Source organism: Petaurus breviceps, unplaced genomic scaffold (genome assembly GCF_028583685.1).
Source record: "Petaurus breviceps papuanus isolate PSGF00001 unplaced genomic scaffold, PetGlider_PUasm1.0 90919, whole genome shotgun sequence".
Lineage (NCBI taxonomy): Eukaryota > Metazoa > Chordata > Mammalia > Diprotodontia > Petauridae > Petaurus > Petaurus breviceps.
In genome coordinates, this window is record NW_027187378.1 from 34,929,361 (window position 1) to 34,945,759 (window position 16,399).

General features: G+C 38.1%; 1 protein-coding gene across 11 annotated transcripts in view; it reads right to left on the minus strand.

The window, feature by feature from the left end:
• CSGALNACT1 (chondroitin sulfate N-acetylgalactosaminyltransferase 1) overlaps positions 1 to 16,399 on the minus strand; it is a 405,491-nt gene that overhangs the window by 16,466 nt on the left and 372,626 nt on the right. For all 11 annotated transcript variants that reach the window (XM_069075776.1, XM_069075774.1, XM_069075771.1 and 8 more), the window contains 2 exons: positions 8,948 to 9,126; positions 7,757 to 7,851 (listed from right to left, as the gene is read on the minus strand). In XM_069075776.1, coding sequence (XP_068931877.1) covers positions 7,757 to 7,851; positions 8,948 to 9,126 — 274 coding nt within the window. The remainder of the gene's footprint in view (positions 1 to 7,756; positions 7,852 to 8,947; positions 9,127 to 16,399) is intronic.

Genomic DNA, 16,399 nt, shown 5'->3' on the forward strand with positions numbered 1-16,399 from the left:
CTTCCTTCCTTCCTTCCTTTCTTCCTTCCTTCCTTCTTTCCTTCCTTGCCATTGTTGGGGAGATAACAGCACTACCCAACCCAAGCAGAATAGAGTCAGGACAGGAAGAGCAGCTCTCTCTCTCTCTTTGTCATCCCATACAACCCAATAAGCATGTATTAAGTGCTTATTATGTAAAAGGTACAAGGAACAGTGCTAGGTGCTGGGGATACAAAAGAAAAAAAAATGAGAAATAGTTCCTATCCTCAGGGACTTTATAATTTAGTGGGAAGAAAAAATATATAAAAAGGTAAGTGCTTGCATGGTAATTTGAGCAGGAACAAGTGGATACTGAAAGGCTTTCCATAAGGAGATAGCACATGAACTAAGCTTGGAAAATGCTAAGGATTCTAAGAGGCAGAGATAAATGGTCTGTATAGTCTGAGTTGATGTCAAGGCTCACTTTTGGGTAAATAACTAACTAAATGTTCCTAGGGAATAGGAGGAGGGGTATCTATCTAGCAATATATAAATAGGAATAAATTCATCCTCCAGGGATGATTATAACAATAATATGATTATCTATAGCTTTGAGTATAGTAATATAGTTGCATTATAGATTTAGAATTGGAAGCACCCTTAGAGGCCACGGAGTTCAATTCCCTCATTTTCACAGATAAGGAAAATGAGGCTCAGAGAACAAATGGATCCATCTGAACAAAAATATTTACAGCAGCACCTTTTTTATAGTAAGCAAATGGAAACTAAAGGAGGTGACCATCATTTGGAGAATGGATGAATAAATTTTGGTGTATGAATGTAGTGGAATACTGTTGTGTTATAGGAAATTACAAAAGGCATACTTTCAGAGGAACCTGGAAAGACTTGTTTGAAATGACTCAGAGTAAAGTGAGAAGAACCAGGAAAAAATTTACATAATAATGACAACAAACAAATTTGAAGGGCTTAAGAATTCTTGTCATTGAAGGGACCAACTATATAGTTCCAGAGGACTGGTGATGGAAACATGCTACTCACCTCCTCACAAAGAGGTTACTGACTCTAGATGCTGAATTACACATATATTTTTGGATATCACCAATGTAGAAATTTGTTTTGCTCAAATATGCAGATTTGTTTCAAGGGTTTTATTTTTCTTTTTTTTCCATTTTTGAGGGGTGTAAGGGGGTGAGAGGAAGAGAAAAAAAAGATTGTTAATTTTTAAAAGGTGTTTTTTTTTTTTAAAGAGAGCAATTGATAAGTAAAAGCAGGAATCTTTCTGTTCACCCAAGATCTTGCGATCTTGCTCTGCATTGCCTTTTCCAGGACATGACCTTTTTCTTACTTTGAGGAAAATAATCCCAGGGCACTAGTTGAGCAATATTGTAATAAATAGACAGTCAAATTAGAAAATGATGTCTTAACTTTCCCTCCATGATTAAATATTTCTGTACCAGGACTATCAATAAATACCTTTCTCTATCTATCTATCTATCTATCTATCTATCTATCTATCTATCTATCTATCTATCTATCTATCTATCTATCTATCTATCCATCCATCCGTCTGTCTGTATTTCTATGTCATTATCATCTCTCTACCCATCTCTATCAATCATCTATCTTTCTATCAATCTCTATCACTCAATCATCTCCCTCCCCTCCCCCCCTCTCAAAAGATAGCCATGATCCCCAGGACATTTCAGGATCCCCTGAAATATAGAGACATCTGAGGGTTACAAGTATAAAGGAATATCACAGAATTACAAAGCCTCCATATTAAAAGAGTACTAAAAGGCTATCTAGTCCAATCAATCCTATAACTTGCTACAGGTAGCAATCAAACTGCTTAAAGACCTCCAGTCATTAGAAAGTTCTTCCTTACACAGAACCTAAAATAAATCCTTCTCTTGGGATCTTTTCTCCCACTGCTCCTAGCTTTACCCTTTGGGCTTAAGCATAACAAGACTAATTCTGTTTCTGTATAAACAGTCCATCATGTGTAATCACTTAGAACTTAAAATAAAAATAAAGGGTATTCTCTGCTACAATAAATAAAGGGTACTGGACCTGGAGTCAGGAAAACCTGAGAACAAATCTGACTTCAGATTCTTGCTCGCTGTGTGATCCTGGACACGTCCCCAATTGCTTGTCTGCCTTCATTTCTTCATTTGCAAAAGGAGGATAATAATAGCATCCACCTCCCCGGGTTGTTGTGAGGATAAAATGAGATAATGTTTATAAATCCTTTTGCAAACCTCAAAGTGTTATATAAACATTAGCTATTACTGTTATTATTTGGAGTTTCAATAACACAAGGAGAAAGACTAAGGCACAAGAGCAGCTCTCTTCTGTGACCATCCCAATGGCATACTAAGAAGGAAGGGAAAAGAAGAGTCTGGGTAGATCTTTAAGCTTTAAGCTTTTGCTCTGTTCAGTAATGAAGGAAATAGTTATAACTTGAGGTTTTTTTAAAAAGCAGATTATTACTTTTGCTTGTGCCTCTAATATTGTTCTCAATATAATTTGCCATCATTCAAAATTCCCAGCCAACGACAGGATGGACTGCAGCCATGGTGCCAAAAGAATCACTTGCCATATTCAAAACATGACAAAATAAAAACTCTGAAAGCCCTCACTAGAAAGTTCTTGTTGACCTTCCAAGAATACCAGGAAGCAGACAGTAGACATCCTCCTTGGGGGTGGTGGGACATCAAGTGCTTTAGAAAGCAAACAACCAAGAAAGAAGGCTAGAATATATGTGTATATATACACCTATATGCCGAAAAGGAATAACCTTTAGATCAGTTAGCATTGATTACTTTGATTTATTTTTACTTTGATTGTTGGATTAAGTCCCCCTCTTTAGAAAAAGCCAAACTAACAAAGACGTTCTCTTAGGTCTAGGTTACCTATAGATTTAGTAAATACATAGATTGATATGAGTTTATCATTTAGTAGCAGATAATCTAGCGTAAGACATATATCTGCCCTTTCTGGCAGCTGGAGAAAGGGGGACTGACTAAAGGTTTTAAATTTCTCTTTCCAGTCTTAGTGGATAAGTGCCCCACCTCCTCCCTTTATTTTCTTGAGCTAGAGATTAGGTATAAATTGGGCACTGTAATCTTCTAAGGTTGGGTTTCCCTTTCTGGAAACTGGACGGCGGAGCGGGGTGGGCGGGGGGGTGTGTGTGACTGCTAACTTACCCACAATAAATCACAAATTCCTCCTCAATTTTAGTTCCCCTTTTTCTGAACTCCCTCAAACTAAGTTCAAACTACAGGGCTTTTAAAGTAATCTTTTTCATTGAAAAATGCTAAAAATGCAGGGCAGAGATTCCTAAGACAATCTCACCTTGACAGACAGGTTGATAGATCCAGGCCCTAATCCAATAATCCAACAGAATATCAGATTTAATAGTTGTCCTATCCTAGAAACTGTCCATTATGCCCCTGATATCCCAGCAAGCCAAATTTGCAAACTGGTCTATCAACCATTTTTATTCTATTTCCCTAATCCTATAAGTCTCATGCTTCATTTCTGTTATAAAAATAAGCTCTGCAAATCAGTCCTTTGTCACTAATTACTGTCGACTTCTACTATTAAATCATTACATCCTTGGAAGTCTGTGCCTGAGATTTGTTATCTAATTCAGATAATTAATTTTAATAAGGTATGTATGTATAGACATAATTGAATAACATCTAAGTCCAATACAAGGAAAAAATAGTAAATCTACTAATTATGTTGATATTTTAAATTAAATTGCAAAGTTGAAATGTTATTTTAAATCAAAAATATTTCTGTGATCAGGGGTGTTTCCATATGAAGTGAGTTGCCTTGGCTTGGCTAAATTTTTCCAAAGGGCCTGTGATTTTTTTGGTGTGGATATTCCTCCTACTATAACAGATTGTCAGCCCTCTGCAGCCCAGGAGACTGTCTTCTTGAGCTGCTGTGACTAGAGACTCCTTCAATCTGTAGCTAACCTGGTGATGAGACACTGAGCTTAGTCCTCAGATAACAAATACACAATCTATGACTAGAGGCAGCTAGGTAGCAGAGTGGAGAGAGTGCTGGGCCTAGAGTCAGGAAACCCTGACCTGAGTTCAAATGTGGCCTTAGATCCATACTAACTGTGTGAACCTGAGCAAGATGTCTATCTGCCTCGGTGTCCTCAACTATAAACTAGAGACAATAATAGCACCTACCTTGTGGGGGTTTTATGGGGGTTTTGTGATGGTCAGATGAGATATTTGTAAAGCACTAAGTACAATGCCTAGTATATACTAGGTGCTTAATAAATGCTTATTCTTTTATATTCAAATAATCCTATTGAATTATTTCTTACCCAGAATAACCTTTTTTGTTGGGAAGGCAGTTGAAAATTTTTTAAATCTATTTTCTGATTTTTGGAATAAAACATTTGCATTTTCATAACAGTATAATAATAATTTTTAAAAGATGATTGCACATGAAATTGTAAATCTATTGTGTACAACTTGCTATTTCTTTTAAATATATAATAAAGTTATCATGTGAATTTTTTTCTCCCCTGCCCCAGAGATGGATATCATTAGACATAAATGTGTGTGTGTGTGTGTATAAAAATCATTCTAGATGGGATACTGAATTCAGAAAACAGCTAGTATGCCAATTTGAATGGAACATAGAGTGCCTGAACATACAAAATGTCTAGAAAGGTATATCAGAAGCAGAATTTTAGAGAACTTATATATGAGGCAGAACCAATACCATGAATCTTGGTGTCCTGAAATATATTTCGTCAAAGAAAGGGGCAATTCCTGGATATGGTCTTCCTAGGATATGGGCCCTATACATCCCCCCAAAATCTGGCCTCAGTCCCTACCTAGCATAACCTTTTAAAACTCCATGCCATGTAAATTGTAAATTGAAGGGATGCTCAGCAGCTGGGGAATGGTTGAACAAGTTGTGGTATATGATTGAGATGTAATACTATTGTGTTGTAAGAAATGATAAGCAAGATGCTTTCAGAAAAACCTGGAAAGACTTATATGAACTGATGATGTAAAGCAAAGGGAGAAAAACCAGAACCACTGTTCACAGTAATAATAATATTGTGCACTGATCAACTGTGAATAACTTAGCTATTCTTAGCAATACAATCATCCAAAATAATTCTGAAGGACCAATGATGAAAAATGCTATCCATCTCCAGAGAAATAAGCAATGGAGTTTGAAGGAAAATAAAATCATACTTTCTTTTTAAAATTTTTTTTAAAAAATTATTTGTTTACTTTTAGTTTACAAGATTCAGTTCCACAATCCCTTGAGTTTCAAATTTTCTTCCCCTCCTTATCCTTGCTAACCTCCATGGCGGCATGCAATGAAATATATGATCTGCAAATGCCTTCATATTAAACATTAGTCAGGTTGTAAAGAAGGATTATAACCGATGGAATGAACAATGGGAAAGAGGAAACAAAACAAAAGAAGAAAAAGAAAGAGAGCTGGTAGTTTGCTTCAATCTGCATTCAAACTCTGTAGTTTTTTCTCTGGATGTGGACATCTCTTTCCATCACGAGTCTTTTGGAGTTGTCTTAAAACCTTGTATTGCTGAGAAGAGCCCAGTCTATCAAAGTTGGTCTTCACATACGTTGTGTCTATAATTGTGCACAAATTTCTCCTAGTTCTACTCTTTTCACTCAACATCAGTTTGTATATGTCTCTCCAGGTAAATATGAAGTCCGTCTACTCCTCATTTCTTATAGCACAGTAGTATTCCATTACATTCATATACCACAGCTTGTTTAGCCATTCCCCAATTGATGGGCATCCCCTTGACTTCCAATTCTTTGCCACCACAAAAAGAGCTGCTATAAATATTTGTGTACACATGGGGCCTCTTCCCATTTCTATGATCTCTTTGGGATACAACCCTAGAAGTGGTATTGCTAGTCTTTTTAAACTTAAAAAATTTATTGTGTTTTCTTTTATAACATGACCACTATGGAAATATATTTTGCATGACTATACATCTATAACCTATATCAAATCGCTTGCCTCCTCAATGAGGAAGGAGGGGAAAGAGAGTAGGAGAGAATTTGAAACTCAAAATTGTAAAAAAAAAAAATTAAAAAATGTTTTTATATATAATTGGAAAAAATAAAATATTAAAAAAAACCATTCCATGACAAGATGAGGTATCAGAGAAAAATGTCAACAGTGGTTAAGATATATGGAAAGTGCCTGTTTGCCATTTCTAAAAGCCTTTAACTCTGCAAAATCTATTAGTTAAACAAACACCTTTGACTTGTCTTAATTAAATGCAAAAACTTATGAATTTTCTGGCTGTTCTCTTCCACTTATGGAAAGTTATTCTCTTATCAAACTGGGCTAAGGAGGAATAACAAGCACATCTATTCATTTGAGTCCTATTTGTATAGCTACTGTGGAACATAACCATTTGTTAGCTTAAGACTTACTCCCTAGAACATGATTGTAACAGTCATGAGACTAGACTGAGATGGTCTAATTTTTTGCTTAGAAATCCAAGACCTAAGAGATTCAAATGCTTATATGCACACACATATACACACACTCTTAGAAAAATCACATTTTATCTTACAAAGACAGACATCAAAACAGTAATAAATTAAAGAGACCTTAGTTAAAACAAATGATCACAATTCATTCACTCAATCAGTGATGAAAGTATTTACTATGTGTAAAGCACCATGTGAGTGCTGGCAGAGATAAAAGAGAAATATGGCCCCTAACTCACAGTCCATTCACCTAGCTAGCTCTGAATACCCCTAATTATATTATTGGGCAGCTAGGTGACACAGTGGAGAGCGTCAGGCCTGGCGCTATCTTGGTCAGTTTAAATATGGCCTCAGACACATACTAGCTGTGTGACCCCAGGCAAGTCACTTAATCCTCCGTTCCTCATCTGTAAAATGAGTTGGAGAAGGAAATGGCAAACCACTCCAATATCTCTGCCAAGAAAAACCCCAATGGAGTCACGAAGAATCTACATAACTGAAAATAACTGAATAACAACAAAGCTCCTAGTCCTTGACCTAAGTCTGGCACAGGGGATATAACACATACACAAATATATAATATATGATAAACATAATGAAGAAAAGAACAGCTGCTAATCACACCCTCGCCCACTTCTGAAGGCTCACCATATTAATGGTAAATTTAGTGCAGACTCTCAACCAGCCCAGCTCGCTGCAACTCAGAATTCAACCCAAGATTCATCAGCCTCGGCCTCCCCAGTAACAGGGATGGCAGGGCTGTGCCAACATGCCTGGCAGGGAATCACTAATCTATGCATAACATATCTTTCAAAATTCATCTCCTGCAGGAATTCCTTCCCTGATAATAATCGCAATAGTGAAATAGTAACGTGAGTTGTTTACAATTCTTTATCTTTTCCCATTTACAGAGCAATTTCCTTACATCATTTCTGAGAAGTAGGGAGTGCAAACATTATTATCCCCATTTAACAGATGAGCAAACAGAGAGACTAAAAATACATGGTTGTATGAAGTAAAAGGCTCGGATAACATGTAAGCATTTGGGGAACAGTTTTTAATTATTCTCTTCCTTCGAGTTCTGTAAACACTTTGAACAAGTAAACCCTTCAGATGCAGAAAGACATTTGAGTCAATGAAAACTGAGAAAAGGAATCAAGTCAACCCACCTGCACAAAGTCAAGTATCCCATGAATCTAAATTGTTCTTCAAATGGACTGTAACATATATACTTCAAAGGACAAATTACTCACCAGTTGTTGTTCTAAGGGTGGAACTGAATCGTGGTGACCATAAATTATTCCAGGATTGTACTGACTGAAAAGGACTGGATAAAACACCTTTTTTCCTACAAATCAGAAAACAAACATTTTCTTAAAATTCACAAGCAAGACCTTGTGCATTAGGTGGTGGGGGCCAGTCCAAGGAGCATGCATGGAACTGAACTCAGCTCCTCTGTCTACTTCTGGCATCACAGATGACTCAGCCTGGAAGGACTTGGGCTCCGGAATGAAGAAGTAATTGGCCTTAATGGTCCCCCAGTCCCTGTAATGGTGGAAGAGGATTGGACATTGACAAAGAAGACTGGCCAATGAGCCGATTCAGTAGGATTAAAAGAAGCAAAAACTTCCTCTAGCTTTCTCCTTGTCTGCCAAGCATTTTAGGACTCTGAGGACTCAGGGCTAGTGTTAGGTTAGGTTAGATCAGTAATCAGTGCATTGTTACTCTTATAAGGGACTTGTAAGACTGCAAGGAATTTATTTTGATTTTAGTTTTAAAGGATTTGATCCATGTAGATTAACAATTTCCTTGAAGCATGACCTGAAGATAGGAAAACATAAAGAAAATTAATTTCTAGTACTATTAGGAGGAATTTTTATGTGTTCAGGTCTATCGGATTGGCCAGAAGTTCTAGTACTGGGAAGCACTTGTTGCTCAGTGACCAGCTAGATGGTGCTGGGCCTGGAGTCAAGAAGACCTGAGTTCAAATTTAGTCTTAGACATTTACTAGGTATGTGACCCTGGGCAAGTCACTTAATCTGTTTGCCTCAGTTTCCTCATTTGTAAAATGGAGATAATAATAGTACCCACCTCCCAGGGTTGTTGTAAGAATCAAATGGGATAATTTTAAAGGACTTAGTACAGTGTCTGGCACATAGTAAATGCTATATAATGTTAGTTATTATTTTATTATCTTTGCCATGTGCTGCTGCTCCTGCTGTCATAAGAACAAAGGGACTGATGAGGTTATGCTTCATCATCTTGCAGCACAGGTCCCTCAACTCTGAGTCACATGTGTCACTGGAAGGGTCTGGGGACCTCAGTTCAGTTTCAGGCATACTCCATGGGATGGTCCCTACCCACTCATCCCCACACGTATCCAATGGGCTATGCTTCTATAGAATCCCTACTACATGAGGACAATCCACCTGGGGAAGCTTTACCTGGCTGTGTGTTCAGCCTGCACGTGTTGAGGAATTCTGAGGTAAAGTAGATGTCAACATCACAGAAAAAGAGAAGGACATTGCTTCCTTTCCATACTCGAGCACCAACGTCAAGCCCCTTGCCTCTTGAGAACTCACCACTCAGCTGGATAAATGTATAATTTCTGAAGTTGGCAGCCCTGTATGAACACACAAAAATATCTTGAGAATGGAAAAACTCCATCCAGTTGTCAGACTTCCTGGATAAACAGTAACTTTAGAAAAGGGGATTTTATGTGTCTTGGGGAGGAGATGGCAGGGAACAGTGTCATTCAGTATTAATCTACTGGAACTTACTGTTGTGTTTCCTTCCTAAGTCTGGGAGCCCTAAGCCAACCATGCATCCCTGGAATGACTACAAACTCACTAAAAAGTTCTTTTAGTTTAAAAGTAGTGTGCCCCGTTTACTTTATGTGTCTATTTCTTATTGTTCTGGCATTTGCCCTGCATTGCATTGCATATCATGCTGACATCCCTGGACCAACATTATTTTTGGAGAAAAACCCAACCATTTCAGATTAAGACAATGTAACCCTTGCTGACCTTGCAATATTGATCACCAGCAATCTCACCTTCCCAAAGGCAATATAATCACATCAAAGGGACCCCAAATATAAATAAAAAATTACTTCCTATCCCCCAAACTAGTTTTCAGTAGAAGCAGTCTCAAATAGCAATAAATATTGTTTCTAATATTCTTACCACCTCCTGTGCACCCTGTGTACACCTTCCATCCCTGCCCCAAACCACTGATCAGATGGAGGCAGAGTAGTTTTCTAAAATGCATGAACTCAGAGAAACAAAAACAATATACTGAGGGCCACTTGGGTGTAGAACATTGTGGTCAATGCTATGGGTGGGCAGGCAGGAAGCAGGGAGGAAGAGCAGGGACACAAAGCTGTATTAAGGCATAGGACTCCTTCCCTAAAGAAAACTAAAATCTCTCAAGTTTGTAAGATAAGGCATAAAAACACAAGTTAAAATATAATCCAAAGGTTAAATAATTTTAGACAGTATGATAAAACATAGATTCTCAGAACACAGAATGTCAAAAGTGGAAGAAACCATAAAGATCATCCATCCCAAGCTCTTTATTTTAAGGATGAAGAAATCAAGGCCCAACACATTTAAATGACTTACCCAAATACCTATGTTATAAGTGGTATAGACAATATGTGCTGTGCATTCAGAGGAAGGAGCAGTCATTGATGGATACCTGTGGTATAAGCCTAAAAAGTTGTGGGGTGGGGGAAGAGAGAGTGGCCACCAAATTGGCTGATGAATTATGCCACTCCGCTTACAGTGATAATGTGATCTGATGCATACCTCAGCCTGCTGAGAACACATCTCAGTCAGTCAAAGATTTTAGACTAAGTATCAATTTAGATATCTCTGAAAGACACCAGAAGAATTGGATTAATGTTACACAGGAAGTGTATTCATATTGGTTGAGGAAACTTGGACATGTCCTAAGTGTCAGCAATAAAGCAGAGAACCAATTTGGAAGGAAGGGAATTTGATTAAATGGCAAGCCAAGTGGAACCATTTCAGCCAAACCCTGAGAAGGTCCATTAGAATCACAATGGCCTGCTTAAACTGTATCCCTGAAAAATCGCATATTTTATATCAATTGTTCTTAACATGATTGTGTTGGTGGGATGTTTCAAACAGAGAATATTTTCCCATGTGGACACCAAATATTTTAGTATTCTCACTATACTTGGGACTATTTTGTATTTTTGTAAATGTTGAAAAGCCAAGAGTGCCAAACTAAGTTAATACATTAGTACAGTTAGGTAGTACAGTGGATGGAGCACTGGGCTTGGAATCAGGAAGACCTATCTTCATGAGTTCAAATCTAGCCTTGGATGCTTATTTGCTGTGTGACATTGGACAAGTCACTTAATTCTGTTGGCTTCAGTTTCCTCATCTGTAAAATGAGCTGGAAAAGGAAATGGCAAACTACTCCAGTATTTTGGCCAAGAAAACCCCAAAATGGGGTCACAAAGAGTTGGACACAATTGAAAATAATAATGATGGTGTCAATAGGAGTTGTATAACTGTGATTCATTGACATAAGGAAACTCCTAGCGACTTAGATTGGCAGCTTCTGCAATTTATAATTTTAGCAAGTTGCCGGAGGCAGGGAGAGGTTAAGTAACTTGTTGAGGATCACATAGTCAGAATGTGACAGGCAAGATTTAATCCATGCCTTCCTGATCCCAAGGGGTACGCTGGAGTTAGGTCAGTCTGGAACTAGCGTTAAAGTTTTCAATGTGAGCATTTATACCTCGAATATTGGCAAATAATACAAATGAGGCTTGATTTATTTTTCTGTTAATCGTCTAGAATTAATAAAGTGATAGAGAAAATGTCAACAAAACAGATTAAACTTAAAAGTATGTTGTACATTTTTGGAGAATAGGTTGTTAAATATTCCCAGCACACCATTAGCTGTAATCCTACTTCTTTTGCTTGGTCATTTCTTATTTTTCCAGCACAAAATACACCTTAATTAAAAAGTCGTATGGTCTGTTGGGAATATCCATCAAATAGTTCAAATGAAGAATGGGTAAAAAGCATATATGTGATGGCCTGAAATAGACAACAACCACAAACATATCATTGGGAAAAATACTATACCAAATTTTGGAAGAAGGTTTTAAAATATCAAGGTATTTATACTGATAACCAATGGAACAAACTGCAGGGAGTCAGGATTTGTCATAATATAGGGAAGGCATTATCTTCTGTGTCACGTTGTTTATTTCTATGAATCTGAATATAAAGCCCTAAATGCCTGTCAGGTCTATTCATACATATTTAATTTATTGACTAAGAAAATTCCTTCAAATTCTGCTCCTTTGAATGTTGATTTTTAATTTCCTTCTCTTCTGAAAGAGATTTAGAGGATGGAGACTATTCCATTGCAAGGAGTCATTTTAGGAGGAAGATGATGACTTTCTAAAAGCCATTGTTTCAAGAGGAGACTTCATCTTGTTTAATTGATTTGCCTTCTTAATAACAAAAGAGCAAAACTGACAAAGGATCTTGCTGTCCAACAAGGTTTATTCTAGTAAAGATTTCTCCCCATAAATAAGGAAGTTGGGTTGGGGTTTTTTTGGTTGTTGTTTTTTAATACATATTGGGGTGGCTAGGTGGCGCAGTGAATAGAGCACCAGCCCTGGAGTCAGGAGGACCTGAGTTCAAATGCGGCTTCAGATACTTGAGACAACCAGCTGAGTGACCTTGGGCAAGTCACTTAATCCTAATTGCCTTGCCTTCCCCCATCATCTTCATACTATTATCCTGAATAACTGAAATTTTCTCTTTTAAACCTAGATAGGAACCAATATTGTACCCAAGGCATTATCGTAAATCTTTTTTAAAAACCTAATACAAGAACCACTGCTAAGTTTTGCCTATGAAGGGAATTGAAAGTTTACGAAGAATTTCAGTTCACTCTCCAGTTTTAAACATTGGTATTACAATCAGTGTTTCTGGGCTGGCTAGGTGCTGCAGTAAATAGAGCACCAGTCCTGAAATCAGGAGGACCTGAGTTCAAATCCTGCCTCAGACACTTAACACAAAACTAGCCATGTGACTTTGGGCAAGTCACTTAACCCCAACTGCCCTACCTTCCCCCATCCAAAAAGAAAAAAAAATAAATAAATCAGTGTTCCTTTCTTGGGGAAGAAAGGGAAAGGGCAGGATTTGGCTTAATTTTCATTTAAGTATAATAAAGGCTTCTTAAATTCTAAATGAAGCTAATAGCATTGTATGTAGGTCATCAAAAAAAATTGCAAATCTGTGTTTGCAGGTGAAAGAACCTTAGTGTTCATTCAGAGATGTGCATCACTTTCCCTCCTCATTAAAAAAGAACTCAAGTCTTACTGTTGATCTCATCAGTATGTTCCATAGGAAAGTTTAATAAAACTTTGCCTATTGTTTCATGCTAAAAACACTTTTAATTTCTCTCTCTCTCTCTCTCTCATTCTCACACATACATACACACACACACACACACACAGAGAAGGAAAGAAATCCTTTAGGATATTTATACTTTGATACCCTAGAAGCTCATTTGTTTTGTCAGTTCAAATTCATTATTTCTAAAACTTGAATACATCATCTCTCCCTACCTTCAGCAGTGAAAGAAACAAAAAGGGGGCTGGGGAAAGGTGGGAGTTCCTTTCCTAATTTGCTATTTCCATTGATGTTACCACTGGGGTTGTAAAAGAGATTTCTGTAGAGCAGTTAAGGGATGCTTAACCTCTTGCTGTTTTTTCATGGGTTCTTCTGACAAGCTGGAGAAGCCTATGGACTCCCTTCTCAGAATCATGTTTTTAAATAATTGAAGGAAATGTTAAATTTCAGTTAGAGGCTAGTGAAAATTAAAATGTAGTTTTTTTCCCCTACCCAAGCCATCCATAGACCTTGAGAGGATTTGTGGATCCCAGGTATAGATCCCCACTGTAGGGCTGCAATTTAGATGAGATGATGTCTGAGCTCCTGGGTTCAATTATTCTTTTCATTTAATGACTGAGGCTCCCAAGATTGCTAGCTGAACTCTACAGTAATGGGGAACTCAGTAAGTTTCTTTTTTGATTGTTTTATTTCTTTACAACCCACTTTTATTTAATAAGATAACAAGACAAAGGCCGATACACATATGCGGTGATAGATACAGCATACAAATCAGGGCTTAGTGTGGTTTAGGGATGGATGACAAGAGTGTATTTGTGAGTAGGCTGAGGATAAAGGAGAGTAGCCATGGGAGATTCATGCCTGGGCCATTCTGAGTCAGTGTGGCCACAGCAGCATCTAAAATCGAGTTAGAAAAGAAATATGTCTTGCTATCTTGTCAAGAGCCAGAGCAAATGGACACACTCAGAGCATCGGAGAGGATGGAATATAAGCCTCAGCTAATTGGAATTCACCATCCAAGCTCAACACCTTCAAACTCAACACTCTCTCTGTAGTCATGGATTGGAAAAAAATTTTAAGGGAGACAGAACTGGGAAGATTATTCTATCTTTGGCAGGAACAAACAAATCAATCTCTGTAAGAGAGAGCTGACGAGACCCACAGTGCAGGAGTAATCAATTGTTCAACAAGTATTTACTAGTTCATACAGTGTGTTAGGCACCTTTGCCTAGTCAATGGGGATGCAAAACTAGAGTTCCTGCCCTCAAGGAGACTATCTGTAGCAGATGGAGACATACATGCATAAATGCAAAATTGATACAAGGTGATTTTGCTGGGGAAGCCACTACTAGCAATGAGAGAGGAAGAGAAAAAGTCTCATGTACAAGCTGTTGTCTGAGATGAGCCTTGAAGGAGACTAGGGGTTCTAAGAGACCAGCGGGAGGATGGAGGAAGCCCCCCATCCTAGACATGGGGGACAGATGGTACATAGGAAGGAAGAGGGTAAAATGGAGAGTTACAGAAGAGAAATGTAAGAAGACCAGTTTGACTGGATGGTGGGAAGCAATCTATAAGAGGATTGAAAAGTCAGGGGACAGGTTGTAAAGGACTTTAAAATGCTAACTCAAGGAATTTACATTTGATCCTAGAACTGAAAGAAGCCACTGGAATTTATTGAGATGGTAAGTGTGATGGTCAGGCCTGTGCTTTAGTTAAGATCATGAGATTTAGAGTTGGACAGGGTCTTCAACGTCATCTAGAGCATACCTATTTTGCACATGAGGAAACTGAGGCTCGGAGAGTGTTCTAAGGTCACACAGGTTATAAGTAGCAGAGGCAGGATTAGATGGCCCCTCCCCATCCAGACTAAAACTCTCATTTTGACAATAGTACATTTATAGGCATTTAGTTACTGGCTATTCTAAATCATTTATTGTGCATGTTGGGAATTTGTTTCATATCACTGTAATAATGCCTTTTGGGGAGGTTTCTGGTGCTGTGGATACAGTTTTGAGTAAGAGGACCCTCTAGCATAGGGACTTAACTGACTTATACTTTTCCCCAGCTGAATGAACAGAGACTCCTTGTACTTTGGGGTCATCTGGTCAATGAAGGGGTAATTGATGTCCTCCCCAGAGGCAAGTGCCTCCCTTCTGTTGCACCTGCCATTCCATAGCTGGCACAATTGGGGTTGGTTTTTATTGGCATAATTCTAAGGGTGGGGAAGAGCTCCTGGCTACCAGGGAAAGAAAGGAAGCAGGTGGCAAGCATCCAAAAACAGATATTTGGCAAAAGATGGAGAAAATCCATACTTGACTATTTCTTGTTTTACCCAACTTGCGCCTTCTCTGATTGTTGGGGAAGGATTGTTATTCTAAATTGCTATTTAATTAAAAGAAACTCCTGAATCTGGAACTCAAAATTTTTAAAATGAATATCAATTTTATTTTGGAAAAAAAATTCCTAGACTGTGTAATTAAAAGGAAGAATTACAATTACCCTTCAACAGCCATGCTTACGGTTGGAGACAAGTGGCCTGGTAGCAGTCCTGGCAAACACAGGTGGGATGGCAAAGGCCCAGACTCCACATTTTCACCAAGTCAAGAGACTTCTGCTGGTTTTCCAGCTAATGGAAAAGATCCCTGTCATAGCCCTTCCTCCTATGTGAACTCAAACTTATCCCTTCTCTCTTCTCTTTCTATGCTAGCTTGCTTAGTGAATTCCTCTGTTCTCATCTTCATGCAGATGACGTTCAGATCTATTAACAAGCCCTAACTTCTTTCCTGACCTCTAGTTTTACATGTCATTTCAAACTAGTCATCTCATAGGCATCTTTTTTAAAATTAAATAATATTTATTTACAAAAGCTATTATTTATTGATACAAGAAGAGGTGTCTCATAGGCATCTTAAACTCAAAAAGTACAAAATGCAACTCATTAGCTCTCCCCATCAAAATTCCTTTCTTGCCAACTCTTCTATTATTAGCTAGGGCACTACCATCTTCTCAGTCACCCAGGTTCGCAATATTGGGGGCATCCTCAGCTCCTCACTAACACTCACTTCACTTAAGCTAATCTGTTGCCAAGCCTTGTTATTTTTACTCTCACATCCTTGTTTTCTATTTTTTTTTTTGCTTTTTGGAGGGCAATTGGGGTTAAGTGACTTGCCCAAAGTCACACAGCTAGTTTTTGTGTTAAGTATCTGAGGCTGAATTTGAACTCAGGTCCTCCTAACTCCAGGGCCGGTGCTCTACTCACTGTACCACCTAGATGCCCCTATATCCTCGTTTTCTTTACAGCTATCACTCTGATATCACCTCATTCCTAGACTATTGAAACAGACTGTTGGTTGGTCTCCCTGACTTAAGTCTTTCCTCACTCCAGGTCATGCTACATTCAATTGCCAAAGGAATCTTTCTAAAGGCCAGGACTGACCATGTCACCTGCTACCCCCTACTCAATAAATTCCAGTGACTCCTTGTTAC